Source organism: Dromiciops gliroides, chromosome 1 (genome assembly GCF_019393635.1).
Source record: "Dromiciops gliroides isolate mDroGli1 chromosome 1, mDroGli1.pri, whole genome shotgun sequence".
In the NCBI taxonomy this organism is placed as follows: Eukaryota; Metazoa; Chordata; class Mammalia; order Microbiotheria; family Microbiotheriidae; genus Dromiciops; species Dromiciops gliroides.
The window spans coordinates 546,838,269-546,854,947 of record NC_057861.1 but is presented as its reverse complement, the minus strand read 5'-3'; the positions used below and the strand labels follow the sequence as shown (position 1 = coordinate 546,854,947).

The 16,679-nt window shown below is 39.1% G+C and overlaps 1 protein-coding gene across 2 annotated transcripts in view; it reads right to left on the bottom strand.

The window, feature by feature from the left end:
- The window catches only part of TMC7 (transmembrane channel like 7), a 73,637-nt gene that overhangs the window by 33,362 nt on the left and 23,596 nt on the right, over positions 1–16,679 (bottom strand). For both annotated transcript variants that reach the window (XM_043979588.1, XM_043979589.1), the window contains exons 4-6: positions 11,603–11,770; positions 10,988–11,070; positions 1,354–1,499 (exon numbers count right to left, since the gene is read on the bottom strand). In XM_043979588.1, the coding sequence (XP_043835523.1) occupies positions 1,354–1,499; positions 10,988–11,070; positions 11,603–11,770 (397 nt within the window). The remainder of the gene's footprint in view (positions 1–1,353; positions 1,500–10,987; positions 11,071–11,602; positions 11,771–16,679) is intronic.

Here is a 16,679-nt window from a genome sequence, read left to right as displayed (position 1 = left end):
AGGCTTCTTAATCTTTAGCTTATCAATTTTGAGAGTTAGACAGCAAGGGAAGACTGACAAGATTAGGAGAATAGAGAGGCCAGCAGACAAGATTAAGAAGGGGCTGACAAGATTAGAGGGGCAGCAAAGGCAGCAGAGGGCAGACTGATGGAGCAGACAGACAGACAGACAGACAGAACAGGAGGCAGCGGAGAGCACAGAAGCAGTCAGCACGGGGTACAGGTTGGAGAAAGCGAAGATTAAGAGAACAGAAGGACACAGTTCCAGAGACACATGCTAAGTTAATAGCAGTCAGATAGCCAGTCAGTCAAAAGTCCCCAGATTAGTCCTCCAGTCAGTTTAGTCCCCCCAAATTAAGCAAGTTAGCCAAAATATTTTCACAATAGGCATGGTGTAAGATTATCTCCCTAAAGATTTAGAAAACAGTTGATCAGCAAACACCTACTTATCCCCAGTGATGTAATAAGATCTTATTCTAGAAACCCACTGAGTAGGAGTACATGTATTTTGGCTTGTTCTTCCACTGGGGGTCATGGTGGTCGGGGTCATGATGGTGGAATAGAAATGAGCTTTCCCTGATCCAAGCCCATCATAGTCCCCTGCCCTGTCCTTGTGGCTGTATATATGACATAACTGGAGTTGAATCCAGTTAATGACCTGAGAACCGATTGAACCTAACTAGCTCACTAAGGACCCTATCCAACATGTCCTTGGCCTCATAAGCCTTCTTCTCTCTTTTTTTCTTTTTCTTTTTTTTGAGCAATGAGGGTTAAGTGACTTGCCCAGGGTCACACAGCTAGTAAGTGTTAAGTGTCTGAGGTCAGATTTGAACTCAGGTCCTCCTGAATCCAGGGCTGGTGCTTTACCCACTGCGCCACCTAGCTGCCCCCAGCTTTCTTCTCTAACCAGACAGGACATTCACTGATTGCATTAGTTCCCCAGTTGTTGACAGACTGCTTTACTGGACTACTGAGACCTTTGGCTTGGAAGAGGATTCCTTCTAACCTTTCCTTTTGCCTAAATGGTTACAAAGCACAACAAGGTCGGGGAGAGGGAGGCAGGGATTGAGCTGGGACATTTGACTGGGAAGGCAGCTCAGAAATAGGCAGAATATCCCTTGATGATTATCAAGGGCTCCTCACAGGGAGGATGGTACAAGCCTAAAAGCTTCACCATTCTCCCCAGTGATTCACAGCTCAACCAGACCATATATTCCAATACTTTTCTCCACAGATGCCCGGATTTCTTTGACAGGCCCACACACCCTGGGTAAATGGAACTTCTCGCTGTGGTCCTGGCTTCAAAGTGCAGCAGTCTTGAGCAATGAACAAACAATAATAAAGTAGACTTTACCTTTTCACTATCCAGAGGAGACTCAATGCCAGATAAGCCACTGTGCTCAGCAAATAGGCGAGGGGCAAATCATACGTGAATTCTTTGAATTTTATGCCATCTACAGTGTAATGGCCATAAAACAGGCTGGTCCATTCCAAGAAACCCTGAATAAAATAGGGCAAAGGACACAGTGTGAGATTATCTCCTAAAGGGTTAGAAGGCTAAGTAACGAGAGCTATTCTGATCTAAAAAAGCTCTTCTTATTAAGCCTTGCCAAAGGCTTCAGTCCTGGGAAGAGGACTCAGTTTCCTATTTCTGCATCCATCAGTCAGAGGTAGCATACTAGAAAGGGAATAGATGTAGGAGAAAGCAGACCTGAGCTCTAGCCTCATCCTGTTATTAGCTGGCTTTGTGACCGTGGGCACTCACTTCAAACCTCTGGACTTGTTTTTTTTCCTTAGTCAAAAGATGGAGTTAGACCAGATGATGTCTAAGATTCCTTATAACTTGAAGAGGTTTATTGCTTTGAGGTCAGTCAGTCAACAAGCATTTATTAAGCACCTACTATATGCTGGGCACTATGGTAAATCCTGGGGATATAAAGCAAGGCAAAAATCTGTTTACTTAATCTTAAGAGTATGATCACTATAACAACAACATCATTGATAATAATAGCAACATTTGTATAGCACTTTAAGGTTTTGCAAAGCACTTTACAAATATTATCTCTTTTAATCCTCACAACCACCCTGGGAATTGGTGCTGTTATAGTCTAAGAAAATCTCAATAAGGAACTACATGATTCTTGTTTATTCTTCTAATTCTACCTTCTTTTTCAACTCAGAGAAAGGAGATGCACAGCCAATGAGTATCTCATGTCTATCTTGTCTTTTCTCACCTGGGAAGGAGGATGACTCAAAGCTTGCAGCTCTACGTTTTGATATGTCTCTAAGCTATAAGCTTGAAGTTAGTCCAAGAGGAAAGAAACCTGGAGCATGAGAGAGCTGCTTTGGTTTGTTTGGAAGATAAGGAGACGGATTAATTGCTGAGAAAGAAGATTTGGTAGATTTTGGTAGATTTGATTTAGTCCATCCCAAGACTGAGAATATACTAATGAAATAAGATGAGAAAAAATGGCACTCCTGAAACAAATTTATAATATTAAGAACTATTCCCCAAAAGGTAAGTCATCAAAAGATGTGAAGAGGTAGTTCCTGAAAGAACCCTCAAACTATCGATAATCACTGAAAGAATATTAAATCTGATGGATAATCTGAAAAATACAAATTAAAACAGCTATGTTATCACACCTTAATCCATTGAACTGGCAAAGGTGGCAAAAGCTATCCCCCTTCCGGGGGCAGCTACATGGTGCAGTGGATAAAGCACCAGCCCTGCATTCAGGAAGACCTGTGTTCAAATTTGGCCTCAGATACTTGATGCTTACTAACTGTGTGACCCTGGGTAAGTCACTTAACTCTCATTCTCCAGCCAAAAAAAAAAAAAAGCTATCCCCCTTCCACCTCAAGCTCTTTCCTCCTCCAAACTTTCCTTTTAGTCACTGAGGTTCAAAATCTTGGAGTCATCCTTGACCTTCCCTTCTCTCTCTCGATTAATATGGAAATGTTTTGAATGATTACACATATATAACATATTTAATTGCTTGCCTTCTTAAGGGAGGGATGAAGAGAATTTTTAGCACAAAGTTTTAAAAGTGGATATTAAAATTTGTTTTTACATGTAATTGGGGAAAAATAAAATTCTAAATAAATGGGGGAAAAAAGGAAAAACTTTCTCTCTCTCAGGGTCCAATCAATCACTCTCTCTAATTCTCCAAACAGCTGCCCAATCTTGTCTCTTCTACTTTGCCAGCACAGGAAGATAGATTTCTTGTGTGCAGTTTTTCTGTTTGTTTGTTTTGTTTTTTTGGTGAGGCAATTGGGGTTAAGTGACTTGCCCAGGGTCACACAGCCAGTAAGTGTTAAGTGTCTGAGGCCAGATTTAATGTGCAGTTATTTTAAATGGAATTTCTCTTTCTATCTCTTGCTGCCACTCTTTGTTTGGTCATATATAGAAATGCTGATGATTTATGGGGGTTTATTTTATATCCTGCAACTTGGGGTAATAAATTTAGAGCTGAAAATGACCCTAAGAAAACATCCAGTGAGGAAGCTAAGTGGCATAGTGGATGCACCTGACTCTGGAGTCAAGAGGACCTGAGTTCAAATCTAGCCTCACACACTTACTAGCTGTGTAACCCTGGGCAAGTCACTTTAACTCTGATTGTCTCCACCAAAAGAAAAAAAAAAGAGAAAAGCATGTACTTTAATCCCTTCTTTTTATAGAAAAGCTGTTAAGTGACTTGCCCAGGGACACAAAGTAAGTGTCTAGAATGGGATTTTAATCCAAACCTTCCTGAACTTCAAGCACATTGACCCTTCTACTCTTCCATGCAGCATCTCTTGTCTCTATCTCCTGTCTACTCATATTGCCTCTGGTAGAGCAGAAAGAATAGAATTAGTGTCAGGGGTATAGGTTTGAATCCTACCTCTGCTGCACTACATGTGTGACCTTGGGTAAGTTACTTACTGTCTCTGGGCCTCAGTTTTCTCATCTGTTTGTTTGGTTGGTTTTGTTTTGGGGTTTTTTTTTGGTGAGGCAATTGGGGTTAAGTGACTTGCCCAGGGTCACACAGCTAATAATTGTTAAGTGTCTGAGGCTGGATTTGAACTCAGGTCCTCCTGAATCCAGGGCGGGTGCTCTATCCACTGCACCACCTAGCTGGTCCAGTTTTCTCATCTGTAAGCTAAACTAGATGACCACTATGAAACCTTCTACTACCCCACACCGCCTTAGGAGAGAAAAGAATTTTGAGACACCTTCAAGAAAGATATGATCATAATTACTTGCCCACAGTTTTTCTAAAGGGACTTATACAAAGGAAACAGCATAATTTTAATACCCTGTTCAAAAACAAGTAATCAGAATGATTTATGAGAAGTCACTTCCTCCTCAATTTCCCTTCCTTCATTTAACAAATTATCCATCTACCTTGTGTTAAGACAGAAAAGTGTGAATGTTATTGCTGAAAGATCTTGGGATAAGGAATGAGAACAGAATTCAACATTTTATACAAGGTAAACCATGAGAGGTTTGATTTTTACTGGCGCTGATTGGCTGTTATAAATGGTCCAGGTCCCATGACTCAAGAGTGCTTTGGTGCTACCTATGGCCAGTTCATTGACAAAATCCATTGGGAAAAGTCCCCTTCAGTAGGTTAGCCTTACAGAGAAAACGACACATGGGAGAGGTAGAATCTACATGTCCTCCAGGTGATACAATGATCAAGTGCCTTTGTACGCAAGTTGCCTACTGCCAATGTCTATGTAATCTTTAATTGAGTTTCAGATGTTTCAGGTATTCATGTGGTCCCTGGAAACAACTTCTCCTGGTCTCATTCTGGAGTTGGTCTCAGATGATGGCAGCTCTGAAGGTGGGCCTTCAGAGGTGCAAAGGTTCCTGGGGTTTCTGTTATAACCTTTTACAAAACAGATCTTGGGGCAGCTGGGTGGCGCAGTGGATGGAGCACCGGCCCTGGATTCAGGAGGACCTGAGTTCAGGTCCAGCCTCAGACACTTTACACTTACTAGCTGTGTGACCCTAGGCAAGTCACTTAACCCTAATTGCCTCACCAAAAAACCCACAAAAAACCAGATCTTAATACAATTGAATAACTAATTGAGGTGGTGAATTATAGAATATCAAATTGGGAACCCACACCTAAAACTTCGGAGGATTTAAATCCTACATGTCTATTATTTAGCCAAATCTTGTAACTTTTTGATCCCTGGCCACCAAGGGGCTTGGAATCTCAGTTTGGGGGCAATTGCTAGCCTTGCTAATAAATGAACTCTACTGCAGATTTTTGCAGTGACAACATTACAGAAGATGAGATGGCATGTATAGATAACATCTGCCTCTCAGAGACAATCTCCAGAACTAAGAAATTTAATTTCTATGCAAATATACCTGAGAGAAGTAGAGACTTCTGCACAGAAACTCTTGGCAGGAGGAGAATATTAAGATTCTAACACTTTAATATGAATTATTTTTTCAAGTCATTTTTCTCCTTCTACAGAGAAAAGGAAGGAAGGGAAGGAGGGAGGGAGGGAGGAAGGAAGGAAGGAGAGAAGGAAAGGAGGGAGGGAGGGAGGAAGGAAGGAAGGAAGGAAGGAAGGAGAGAAAAAAGGAAGAAAGAAAGAACAAAGAAAGAAAAAAACCTGTTTAAGACATACATTGACACACACATTTCTAGACCTGTGAATTTAACTATAAAGCTGCCTGCTCACAGCCACCCCCCAGGAGCAAGTCCTCATCGTCTCTCCCACTCTATTATAATAGCCTGCTGGTTGGTTTGAATCTTCATATACCTTCCTCCTCACCAGGTACTCTTTCTTTTTTTTTTAATCATAAAAATATCAGGGGCAGCTAGGTGGTGCAGTGGATAAAGCACCAGCCCTGGATTCAGGAGGACCTGAGTTCAAATCCAGCCTCAGACACTTGACACTTACTAGCTACGTGACCCTGGGCAAGTCACTTAACCCCAACTGCCTCACCCAAAAAAAAAAATCAGAGAAAAAAATCATAAAAGTATTTTATAATTTTCTAGTTACATGTAGAGATAGTTTTCAACATTTTTTTTTTTCCGCGGGGCAATGGGGGTTAAGTGACTTGCCCAGGGTCACACAGCTAGTAAGTGTCAAGTGTCCGAGGCCGGATTTGAACTCAGGTACTCCTGAATCCAGGGCCGGTGCTTTATCCACTGTGCTATCTAGCTGCCCCCTCAACATTTGTTTTTGTAAGATTTCTAGTTCCAAATTTTTTCACTCCCTCCCTTCTTTCTCTCCCCCTTCCCCAAGACAGCAAGTAATCTGATATAGTTTATATATGTACAATCGCATTAAATATATTTCTGCATTAGTTATACTGTGAAAGAAGAATCAGAACAAAAGGGAAAAACCTCAAAAAAGAAAAAAAAGTAGAAGCAGTATGGTTTAATCTCCATTCAGATTCCAGTTCTTTTTTCTGGATGTGGAGAGCATTTTCCATCATGAGTCCTTTGGAATTATCTTGGACTATTGTATTGCTGAGAAGAGTTAAGTCCATCACAGTTGATCATCACACAATGTTGTTGATACTGTATACAATGTTCTCCTGGTTCTTCTCATTTCACTCAGCATCAGTCCACTTATGTCTTTCCAGATTTTCCTGAAATCTGCCTGCTCATAATTTCTTACAGCACAATAGTATTCCATTACATCAATATACCACAACTTGTTTAGCCATCCCCCAATTGATGGGCATCCCCTCAATTTCCAATTCTTTGCAACCACAAGAAGAGCAGTTATAAATATTTTTGTATATGTGGGTCCTTTTCCCTTTTTTATGATCTCTTTGGTATAAAGAATAGTGGTATTTCTGGGCCAAAGGGCATGCACAGTTTTATAACCCTTTGGGCATAGTTCCAAATTGCTCTACAGAATGGTTGGATCAATTCACAGCTCCACCAACAATGTATTAGTGTTCCAATTTTTCCACAGCTTCTCCAACATTTATTATTTTCCTTTTTTGTCATATTAGCCAATCTGATAGGTGTGAGGTGGTACCTCAGAGTTTTTTTAATTTGCATTTCTCTAATCAATAGTGATTTAGAGCATTTTTTCAAATGGCAATAGATAGCTTTGATTTCTTCATTGGAAAACTGCCTGTTCAAATCCTTTGATCATTTCTCAATTGGGGAATGACTTGCATTTTTATAAATTTGATTTAGTTCCCATTATATTTGAGAAATGAGGCCTTTATCAGAAATACTGGCTGTAAAAATTGTTTCCCAACTTTCTGCCTCCCTTCTAATTTTGGCTGCATTGCTTCTGTTTGTACAAAACCTTTTAAATTTAATCAAAATCATCCATTCTTCATTTCATAATATTCTCTGTCTCTTGTTTGGTTATACATTGTTCTCCTCTCCATAGATCTGAGAGGTAAACTATTCCTTCCTCTCCTAATTTACCTATGGTATTACCTTTTATGTCTAAATCATGTACACAGGGTGCCAGCTAGGTGGCACAGTGGATAAAACACTGGCCCTGGATTCAGGAGGACCTGAGTTCAAATCCAGACTCAGACACTTGGCATTTACTAGCTGTGTGACCCTGGGCAAGTCACTTAACCCTCACTGCTCTGCAAAAAAAACCCCAAACAAAAAACAACAAAAACCCCCCACTAAATCATGTACCCATTTTGACCTTATTTTAGTATATGGTATAAGACGTTGGTCTATGCCTAGTTTCTGCCATACTATCTTTCAGTTTTCCCAGCAGTTTTTTGTCAAATACTGAGTTCCTATCCCAGAAGCTGGAGCCTTTGGGTTTATCAAACAGTAGATTACTATAGTCATTTACTACTGTGTCTCCTGTGCCTAACCTATTCCATTGATCCACCACTCTATTTCTTAGCCAGTACCAAATAGTTTTGATGACTGTTGCTTTATGGTATAGCTTCAGATTTGGTACAGCTAGCCCACCTTCCTGTGCATTTTTTTTCATTAGTTTCCTTGACATTCTTGACCTTTTGTTCTTTCATATGAATTATTATTATTTTTTCTAGCTCTTTAAAATAATTTTTACCTACCAGGTACTCTTTCATCAGTGACACTGACCTCCTAGATATTCCACAAACAAGACTCCCATCTCTCAGCTCCAAGCATCTTCTGCTACTGTCCCCATGCCTCTCCTTCCTCAGCTTCTACCTAATGACCTCCCTGCTTTTTTTTCAAGTCCCAACTAAAATGCCATCTTCTATAGGGAGCCTTCCCTAACCCTCTTAATTCTAATGACTTCCTTCTGTTAATTATTTCTTATTTGTACACAGAGACAGCAATATTGTTTGATGAAGAACTGTGAATGACTTGACTATTCTCAACAATACAATGATCCAAGACAATCCCAAAGAACTATTGATGAAACATACTATCCACTTCCAAAGAAAGAACTGATATTGATGGAACAGACTGAATGCTATTTTTCACTTTCTTTCATTTTTTTTCTTTTAATCAAGTTTGCTTGTACAAAATGACAAATATAATAATATGTAATGTTTTACATAACCATACATGTATAAGCCATATCTGATTGTTTGCCATCTCTGGGAGGGGTGAGGGGAGGGAAGGAAAGAGGGATAAAAATTGGAACCTAAAACTATAAATAAAAAATGTATTATTTTTTAAAAAGTATTTCCTATTTATCCTGTATATAGCTTGTTTATATATATTTGTTTGCATGTGGTCTCCCCCATTAGATTGTGACCTTGAAGGCAGGATCAATCTTTTGTCTCTTTTTTGTACCCACGACACTTAGCACAGTGCCTAGCCCATACTATGTGCCTAATAAATGTTTATTGAATGAACTCTTTATAGGAAATATAGTATCTTTTTAGTGTTTTTTTTAAACTATAAATTAATATGCTATCTTATCCCTCCATAATTGAGATTTATTCTCAATTAAGACAATTTAGGTCATGAACTATTTTCTTATAAAATACCACTAAACTTTGGACAACTTACTTAACCTCTCTGGTCTTCATTCTCCTCATCTATAAAAAGAAGGGGTTGGGCTAGGTTGAAGGGTTCTTAATCTACAAACTACAGACATATTTCAGAGGTTTAGTGAACTTGGATAGAAAGAAAATACATATTTATTTCTACATAATTGGTTTCCTTTATATTCCTATGTATTCTATTTTATAAACTTAAATATCTAAAAATGTTATTCTGAATTTAGGTCAGTAGGCTTCATGAAACTGCCCATGGGGTACATGACACACAAAAATGCCAAAGACAATCTCTAAAGTCCCTTCAAGCTCTAGATCCTAGAATCTGATGCTGTTTTGGGAGGTATATGGATAGGCCTGGAATCAGGAAGACCTCAGATCAAATCCTGCCTCAATAACCTACAAACTGTGTGACCCTGGACAAGTCACCAAACCTCTATCTGCCTCAGTTTCTTCATCTGTAATAATGGCACCTTCTTCTCAGGGTTGTTGTGAGGATCACATGACATAATATTTGTAAAGTGCTTAATACAGTGCCTGGTATATACAGTAGGTGTTTAATAAATGTTTGTTCATTCCCCTTCCCTTCCTCCATGTTACCCCGACTTCTTTCACTCCACAATCTAGGCACAGAGCTCTTACATTCTGTTTCTTGCACTAGACAGTCCATTTTTTAACTCCTTTTCCTCTTGCCTAGAATGCTTTGTCTCCTCACCTTTACTTCCTGGGTTCTCAGGCTTTTTTTTTTTTTAAAGACTCACTTCAAATCTCACCTTCTACAGGAAGACTTCCCCATCCTCCCCAATGCTAGCGCCTTCTCTCTGTGATGCTCTTCCATCCACTACTGTGTGTGTATATATATTTGTACCTCTGACATTGAGCACAAGCTGGCATTTTGTAACTGTTCAATAAATATGATAAATGCTTGTTGACTGACTGGTTTCAACCAGGCACTGGTTCTTTAAGGTTTGAGAAGAGTGTGGCAGACTGAAGATCCCAATCCCCCAAAGAATCCTGGAAGTGGAATTGTTTTCTAAGTTTTTGTTTCTCTGGTAACCAGTCTGGGTTTTTTTTCTCTTTTCTTTTTAAAGAAGCTTTGACTTCTGTTCATCATCTTCTAAAAACTCCCGGTTTCTATCAGGATGTGGCTCTTGCCTCATCTCCTGGGTTTGTTTGTGGTTTGGTTGGGGGGGGGGGGGCAATGAGGGTTAGGTGACTTGCCCAAGGTCACACAGCTAGTAAGTGTCAAGTATCTGAGGCTGGATTTGAACTCAGGTCCTCCTGAATACAGGGCCAGTGCTTTATCCACTGTGCCACCTAGCTGCCCCCCATCTCCTGTTTATAGCCTCTAGTCATCCTATTTCTAGGATTGAAGCAACCAGGTGGTACAGTGGATAGTGCTCTGGGCCTAGAGAGAGGAAGACCTGAGTTCAAAATCTGTCTCAAACACTTATTAGCTGTGTGACCCTGGACATGTCAATCGTTTGCCTCATTTTCCTCATCTGTAAAATGGGGATAATAATAGCACCTGCCTCCCAAGTTGTTGTGAGCTTAAATAAGATAATAATTATAAAGTGCGAGGCACATAGTAAGCAGTGTATAAATGTAAGCTATTATTATTATTATTACTTCTAACCCAGCTTCATCCTAATATTGACTATCTGTACCCCAGAGCTCCTGAACTGGTCCCTACTCCTTTGTTGTAACCTGAGTGCCCCAGGTTCTCAGCTTGAAGTCCCCAAACTTATTTGCAGATTTTTTTTTAGTTGCTGTTCATTAACACAAGTGTTCTTTGCCAAAAATCTAGGAAATGATGTGAAATTCCTTTCTACTTGAATTTAAACTTGGAGCAGCTAGGTGGTGCAGTGGATATAGCACCAGCCCTGGAGTCAAAAGGACCTGAGTTCAGATCTGGCCTCAGATACTTGTGAGCTGTGTGATCCTGGGCAGGTCATTTAACCTCGATTGCCTCCAAAGATAATGATAATAATAATAATACTTATACTTTAAACCCACAAATAGGAAGTTTAACCAAAATACTCACAGTGCCAGAAAGCAAATCTATCATATAAGTATAGAAGTAAATGAGTCCGGTGCTATTCACTGGGTAAACTTTGCATCGTATATCTGTTTAAAAAAAAAAAGTAAAAAATACTTCTTAGGGGAGAAAGGTCAGGGCACAAAAGGCTAGGGGAAAGCATCTATCCTACTTTTAAAGATAGGCCTAGCTTATGCTTCTATCCTGATTGGCCAGCTAGGTGGCGTAGTGTCTAGAGCACTAGCCCTCAAGTCAGCAGGACCTGAGTTCAAATCTCACCTCAGACATTTAATAGTTGTATAACCCTGGGAAAGTCACTTAACCCCAATTGCATTAAACCTCTGAGGCCATCTCCAGCCATCCTGATGTATATCTTGCTACTGGACCCAGATGACTCTGGAGAAAAGAGTGAGGTTGGTGACCTTGCACAGCCCTCCCTAACTTAAATCCAATTCAGTGCAAGTCATGGGACTTTGAGAAGGAAGGACAAACAACAACAACATCCTATCCTGATGGTACATTTCCTGTTCTTCTCTATGAGATGGTATTTTCTTGGGCACATGAACACCTTGGAAAACAAGATATGGGTTTGGGAATTAAATTATCTGTTAGAAGACTCACCTACTTCATTGGAAGGGACAATCAGGAAGGTGCTGTCGGTGATTTTGTACTTAGTAAGGAAGATCGGAAGCAAAATAAATAAAAAAATGATAATAAATATCACCAAGTTCAATATCACCAGGAAGCGAAGGAAGGAGAAATAGGACTGAATCCCTGTGCCAAATTTTCCTGGAAAACAGAAAAGCAAACCCCAGTTAGTAGGGATATTAAGTCAAATGGACCAATAGGGACCTGGTATCCTAAGATATAGCTAAGGTTGAAGGCTGGGGGTGATGGGAGAAGGAACAGGGGGAAAGAAATAATTTTTTGTTTTTTCTTTTAAGTTCTTTCATTTCCTTCCTTTACTTCTGAATACCACGCATGTGCATGTACACACACACACACACACACACACACACACACACACACACACACACACACACTTTAAAAAAATTTAATAAAGCAAGCATTCGTTGATCTACTAAATACCAGATCTATGCTATGAAATAGAGAAACAAAGACAAAATCAAAGCAATCTCTGCCCTCAGAGTGCTTCTCTGCCCTTAGAAGGAAAAGTCTCAAATTTGAATGTCCTTCCTCCTTTCTTCTGGCCATTTCCCTCCAAGTTTTTAGGTTGATAGAGACAGGAGAGTGAAAATAGGAGAGACCATATTTTATTGTTTCTTTGCTATATTCTACCTCAATTCCCGACTCTATGGGATACTACCATTATTACAAAATATTTCACTTATTTTCCTTTTTTTTTTTTTTAACTATTCCTATCTCTCTTCACTGAGGTAGTTTCTGGTTGTAGGAAATTTCTTGCAACTCTGGTAGTGATAAAACAACAGTAGTTAACATCTATGTAATGCTTTCTACATGCCAGATACTAGGCTAAGTGCTTTACAAATATTAACCCATTTGATCCTCACAGGAGTCCCAAGAGAGGTTGCTATTATTCTCCCCAATTTACAGATGAGAAAACTTAGGTTAAGTGTTTAAATACAGCTATCATCTGAGTCCAGATTTGAACTCAGGAATTCCTGACTCTAGCTCCTGTGTTCTCTCTACTGGTACCACTGAGCTGACACAAACTTTGAGGAGCTTGAAGAGGGGGAGAAGTCTAGTATATAAAGCTGAAAAAGAACTTTCTCTGTTGTGCATTTCTCACAAAGAATGGATAAATCTCCTCAATTTCTGCCTCTTAAAAAAACAGAGATGGTAATACTATCTTACCTACCTTACAAGGTTGCTTGCTGGAGAAATACTTTGCAAACCTTAAAACACTTCTGAAATATAAACAGGGGAGGGCTGGTGAATGTGTAACAGCTGCCTCTGGGGAGTGGGGGAATAATGTGCCCACAAACCCCTTTTAAGCTGAATTTATGTTACTGACATTTCCTTCATCACTTTCTTAAGTCTATATGATCAATAAGTCTATATGATCAATAAAACAATAAATGAAGTCCTGATTTGTTGCAGTTTGCTGAGATGTTAATGCTCACCCTGAATATTTTGCAATGGATTCTCATGGGCTTCTGACTACAGCTAAGTGCGATCACATTTAGAACTGGCAGAGACCTTAGAAGTCACTGCGTTCAATATTCTGGTTCTATAGGTGAGGAAGCTATGGTTCAGTACAGCAGCATTCAGGATTTGTATCCATGCCTTTCTTTGTTTACAAATTCAATGCTATTTTCATTGTACCAGTTAATATGAAAAACAAGAGAAAAAATGATAACAATACAAATAAATAATTCAAGGAGTACAAATCTCTGTACTTAGATGGTGTTATCATTCTAGGTTTCACTGACATCATTCTTGGTTTCACTGACCTCATTCTTGGATGGTATTAACAATAAGCAAATATCCACATTATTAGCTGCTAGGGCAGCTAGGTGGTGCAATGGATAGAGTGCAGGGCCTGGAGTCAGGAAGAGCTGAGTTCAAACCCTGGGCAAGTCACATAACCCTATTTGTCTCAGTTTCCTCATGTGTAAAATGAGTTGGAGAAGGAAATGGCAAACCACTTCATTATTTTAGCCAGGAAAACCACAAATGGAGTCACCAAGAGTCAACAACTCAACAGCAGTAAATCCACATCATATTAAAATATGATCTTTAGGGGCAGCTAGATGGCGCAGTGGATAGAGCACTGGCCTTGGAGTCAGGAGTACCTGAGTTCAAATCCGACCTCAGACACTTAACACTTACTAGCTGTGTGACCCTGGGCAAGTCACTTAACCCCAATTGCCTCACTAAAAAAAAAATTAAAAAAAATATGATCTTTAAAAAAATATATGATCTTTATATTATGCCTTCAACCCTGACATGGCCCTAGTACTAAAGAATAACAGTCACTTGTCTAAAATAACATACAGGAGACATGTTAAAACATGTGTTTGGACAAACATCTGGCAGACATTTCGTCTTTCCTCCTAGGATTTTAGCAGGGGCTCCCCACTAACCTAGTGACTAAATCTATAGACACAAGAAGCCAGGGGATAACAGGTGGGCTGGAAGAGCATGGGAAGGGATCAATCATCCTCTAAGATCAGAAGTGTTTCAGGGGAAGATGTTCACAGTGCCCTGGGTCTCATTATGCCTGGGAAAGCCATAGCACCCTCCAAAAGCCAATTAGAAAGAGGCTCTGGAGGGCAGCTAGGTGGTGCAGTGGATAAAGCACCGGCTTTGGATTCAGGAGGACCTGAGTTCAAATTAGGCCTTGGACACCCGACACTTACTAGCTGTGCGATCCAGGGCAAGTCACTTAACCCTCACTGCCCTGCCAAAAGAAAGAAAGAAAGAAAGGAAGAAAGAAAGAAAGAAAGAAAGAAAGAAAGAAAGAAAGAAAGAAAGAGGCTCTCATTTCTCTCACCTTCTGTTGGTTCTATTCCAAAATGAGGTTTAGACCAAGAAGGAAGATCAAGATGAGAACAGAGAGATTATAACAGGATGTACAATCCTGTATAAATTCTTTAATAAGGGAGAGTTAATAACCAAAAAATGGAGAGGAAAACAGATGACAGAAACAGATGCACAAACCAAACTAATGCAGTTCAAGTGAGAAGGGAAACATAACTGGGGAAAAAGCTTTGCAGCAAGTTTCTTTAAGAAAAGTTTCATCAAAGTGAAGTGAGCAGAATCAGAACACTATACACAGTAAGGATAATACTGTACAATGATCAACTATGAATGACTTAGCTCTTCTCAGAAATATAATGATTTAAGATAATTCCAAAGGACTCAGGATGAAAAATCCTATCCACCTCCAGAGAAAAAAAAATGATCAAGTTTGAATACAGATTGCAGCATACTATTTTTCATTTTATTTGTTTCATGGTGGATTTTGTGTGTGTGTGTGTGTGTGTGCGTGGGGTGTGGTCTGTTTCTTTCACAGCATGACTAATATGGAAATATATTTTGCATGATTGTACATGTATAACCTATATCAAATTGCTTATCATCTCAGGGAGGGGAGATGGCAAGGAAGAAGGGAGGGATTTGGAACTCAAAATTTCAAAAAATGAATGTTTAAAATTGGAGAAAAAATAAAATATTGTTCCAAAAATGTTTCATCTACAAGATAAATATGGAACACATTCAAATTTATAAGAATAAGAAAATTCAGGGTAGCTAGGTGGCACAGTGGATTAAGCACCAGCCCTGGATTCAGGAGTACCTGAGTTCAAATCTGGTCTCAGACACTTGACACTTACTAGCTGTGTGACCCTGGGCAAGTCACTTAACCTTCATTGCCCCACCAAAAAAAGAAAGAAAGAAAGAAACATTCTCCAATAGATAAATGGTCAAAGGATATGTTGTGAACAGGTAATTTTCAAAGGAAGAAAACAAAACTTTCAAAACAATATGAAAAAAAATGTTCCAAATATTAAATAGAGAAATGCACATTAAAAGAAGTCTGAGGTTACACCTCACAGCTGTCAAATTAACAAAGATAACAAAAGAAAAATGACAAATGTTGGAGGGCCTTCAGGAAAACAGGTTGACTGTGCACTGGGTGTGAACTGGTCCAACCATTCTAAAGAGCAATTTGGAACAATGTTCTCAAAGTCACTAAACTATGCATATGCTTTGACTCAGTTATATCACTACTAGACCAATACCCCAGAGAGATCGAAGAAAGAGAAAAATTACCTATATGTTTCAGGTTAACTCAAAATTGGAAACCAAGAGTATGCCTGTGATTAGGGAATGGCTAAACAAATTAGAATCCATGAATGTAATATTTATTATTATTGTACTATAAATGACAAAATGGGTAATTTCTGAGGAAACTGCAAATATATCAATGAAATGATAGAGTGAAGTGAGAACTAGGAAAACAATTTATACAATGACATTATGAAGAAACATTATTTTGATGGATTTACACCTATGTGCAAAAATATTTATAGCAGCTCTTTTTGTGGTGGCAAAGGATGTACATTGACTGGGAAATGGGTAAACAACTGATGGTATATGATTGTGATAGAATACAATTGTGCTGTTAGAAATGATGAAGAAGAGTGTTTCAGAAAAGCCTGCAAAGATTTATATGAATTGATGAAAGGTGAAGTGAAAAAAGAAAAGAAAAAAAAAAGTGAAGTGAGCAGAACCAGGGGAAAGACCCAGAAACCAATCCATACAATGATCGAAGACAATTCCAAAGGGCTCATGATGAAAAATGCTATCCCCCTCCAGATAGAGAACTGATGAACTCAGTGCAGATTAAAGCTTATTTTCTCTCTTTATTTTTCTTGCTGCTTCTTCTTTTTATTTTTTTTTGATGGGGGGGGGGACCAACATGGCTACTGTGGAAAGGTACTAGGGGAAAGTATAGAAGAAGGAGAGAATTTGGAACTGAAAAATTAAAAACTAAATTTTAAAGAAAAGAAAAAGAAAAGGTGTTGTATTTAAAATACAATATAAGACATATATTGTTGGATACTGACAATGAAGGAATTTTTTTTACAGAACCATATGTTTATGATGAGGAGGAGAGAAGGAATATGTGAGAGAGAAAATTAATAAATGCATGGATAGGTAGGTGATGACAAAGTAAAATTTAGACTCCCTGTTTCCAGAGGTAAGGCTC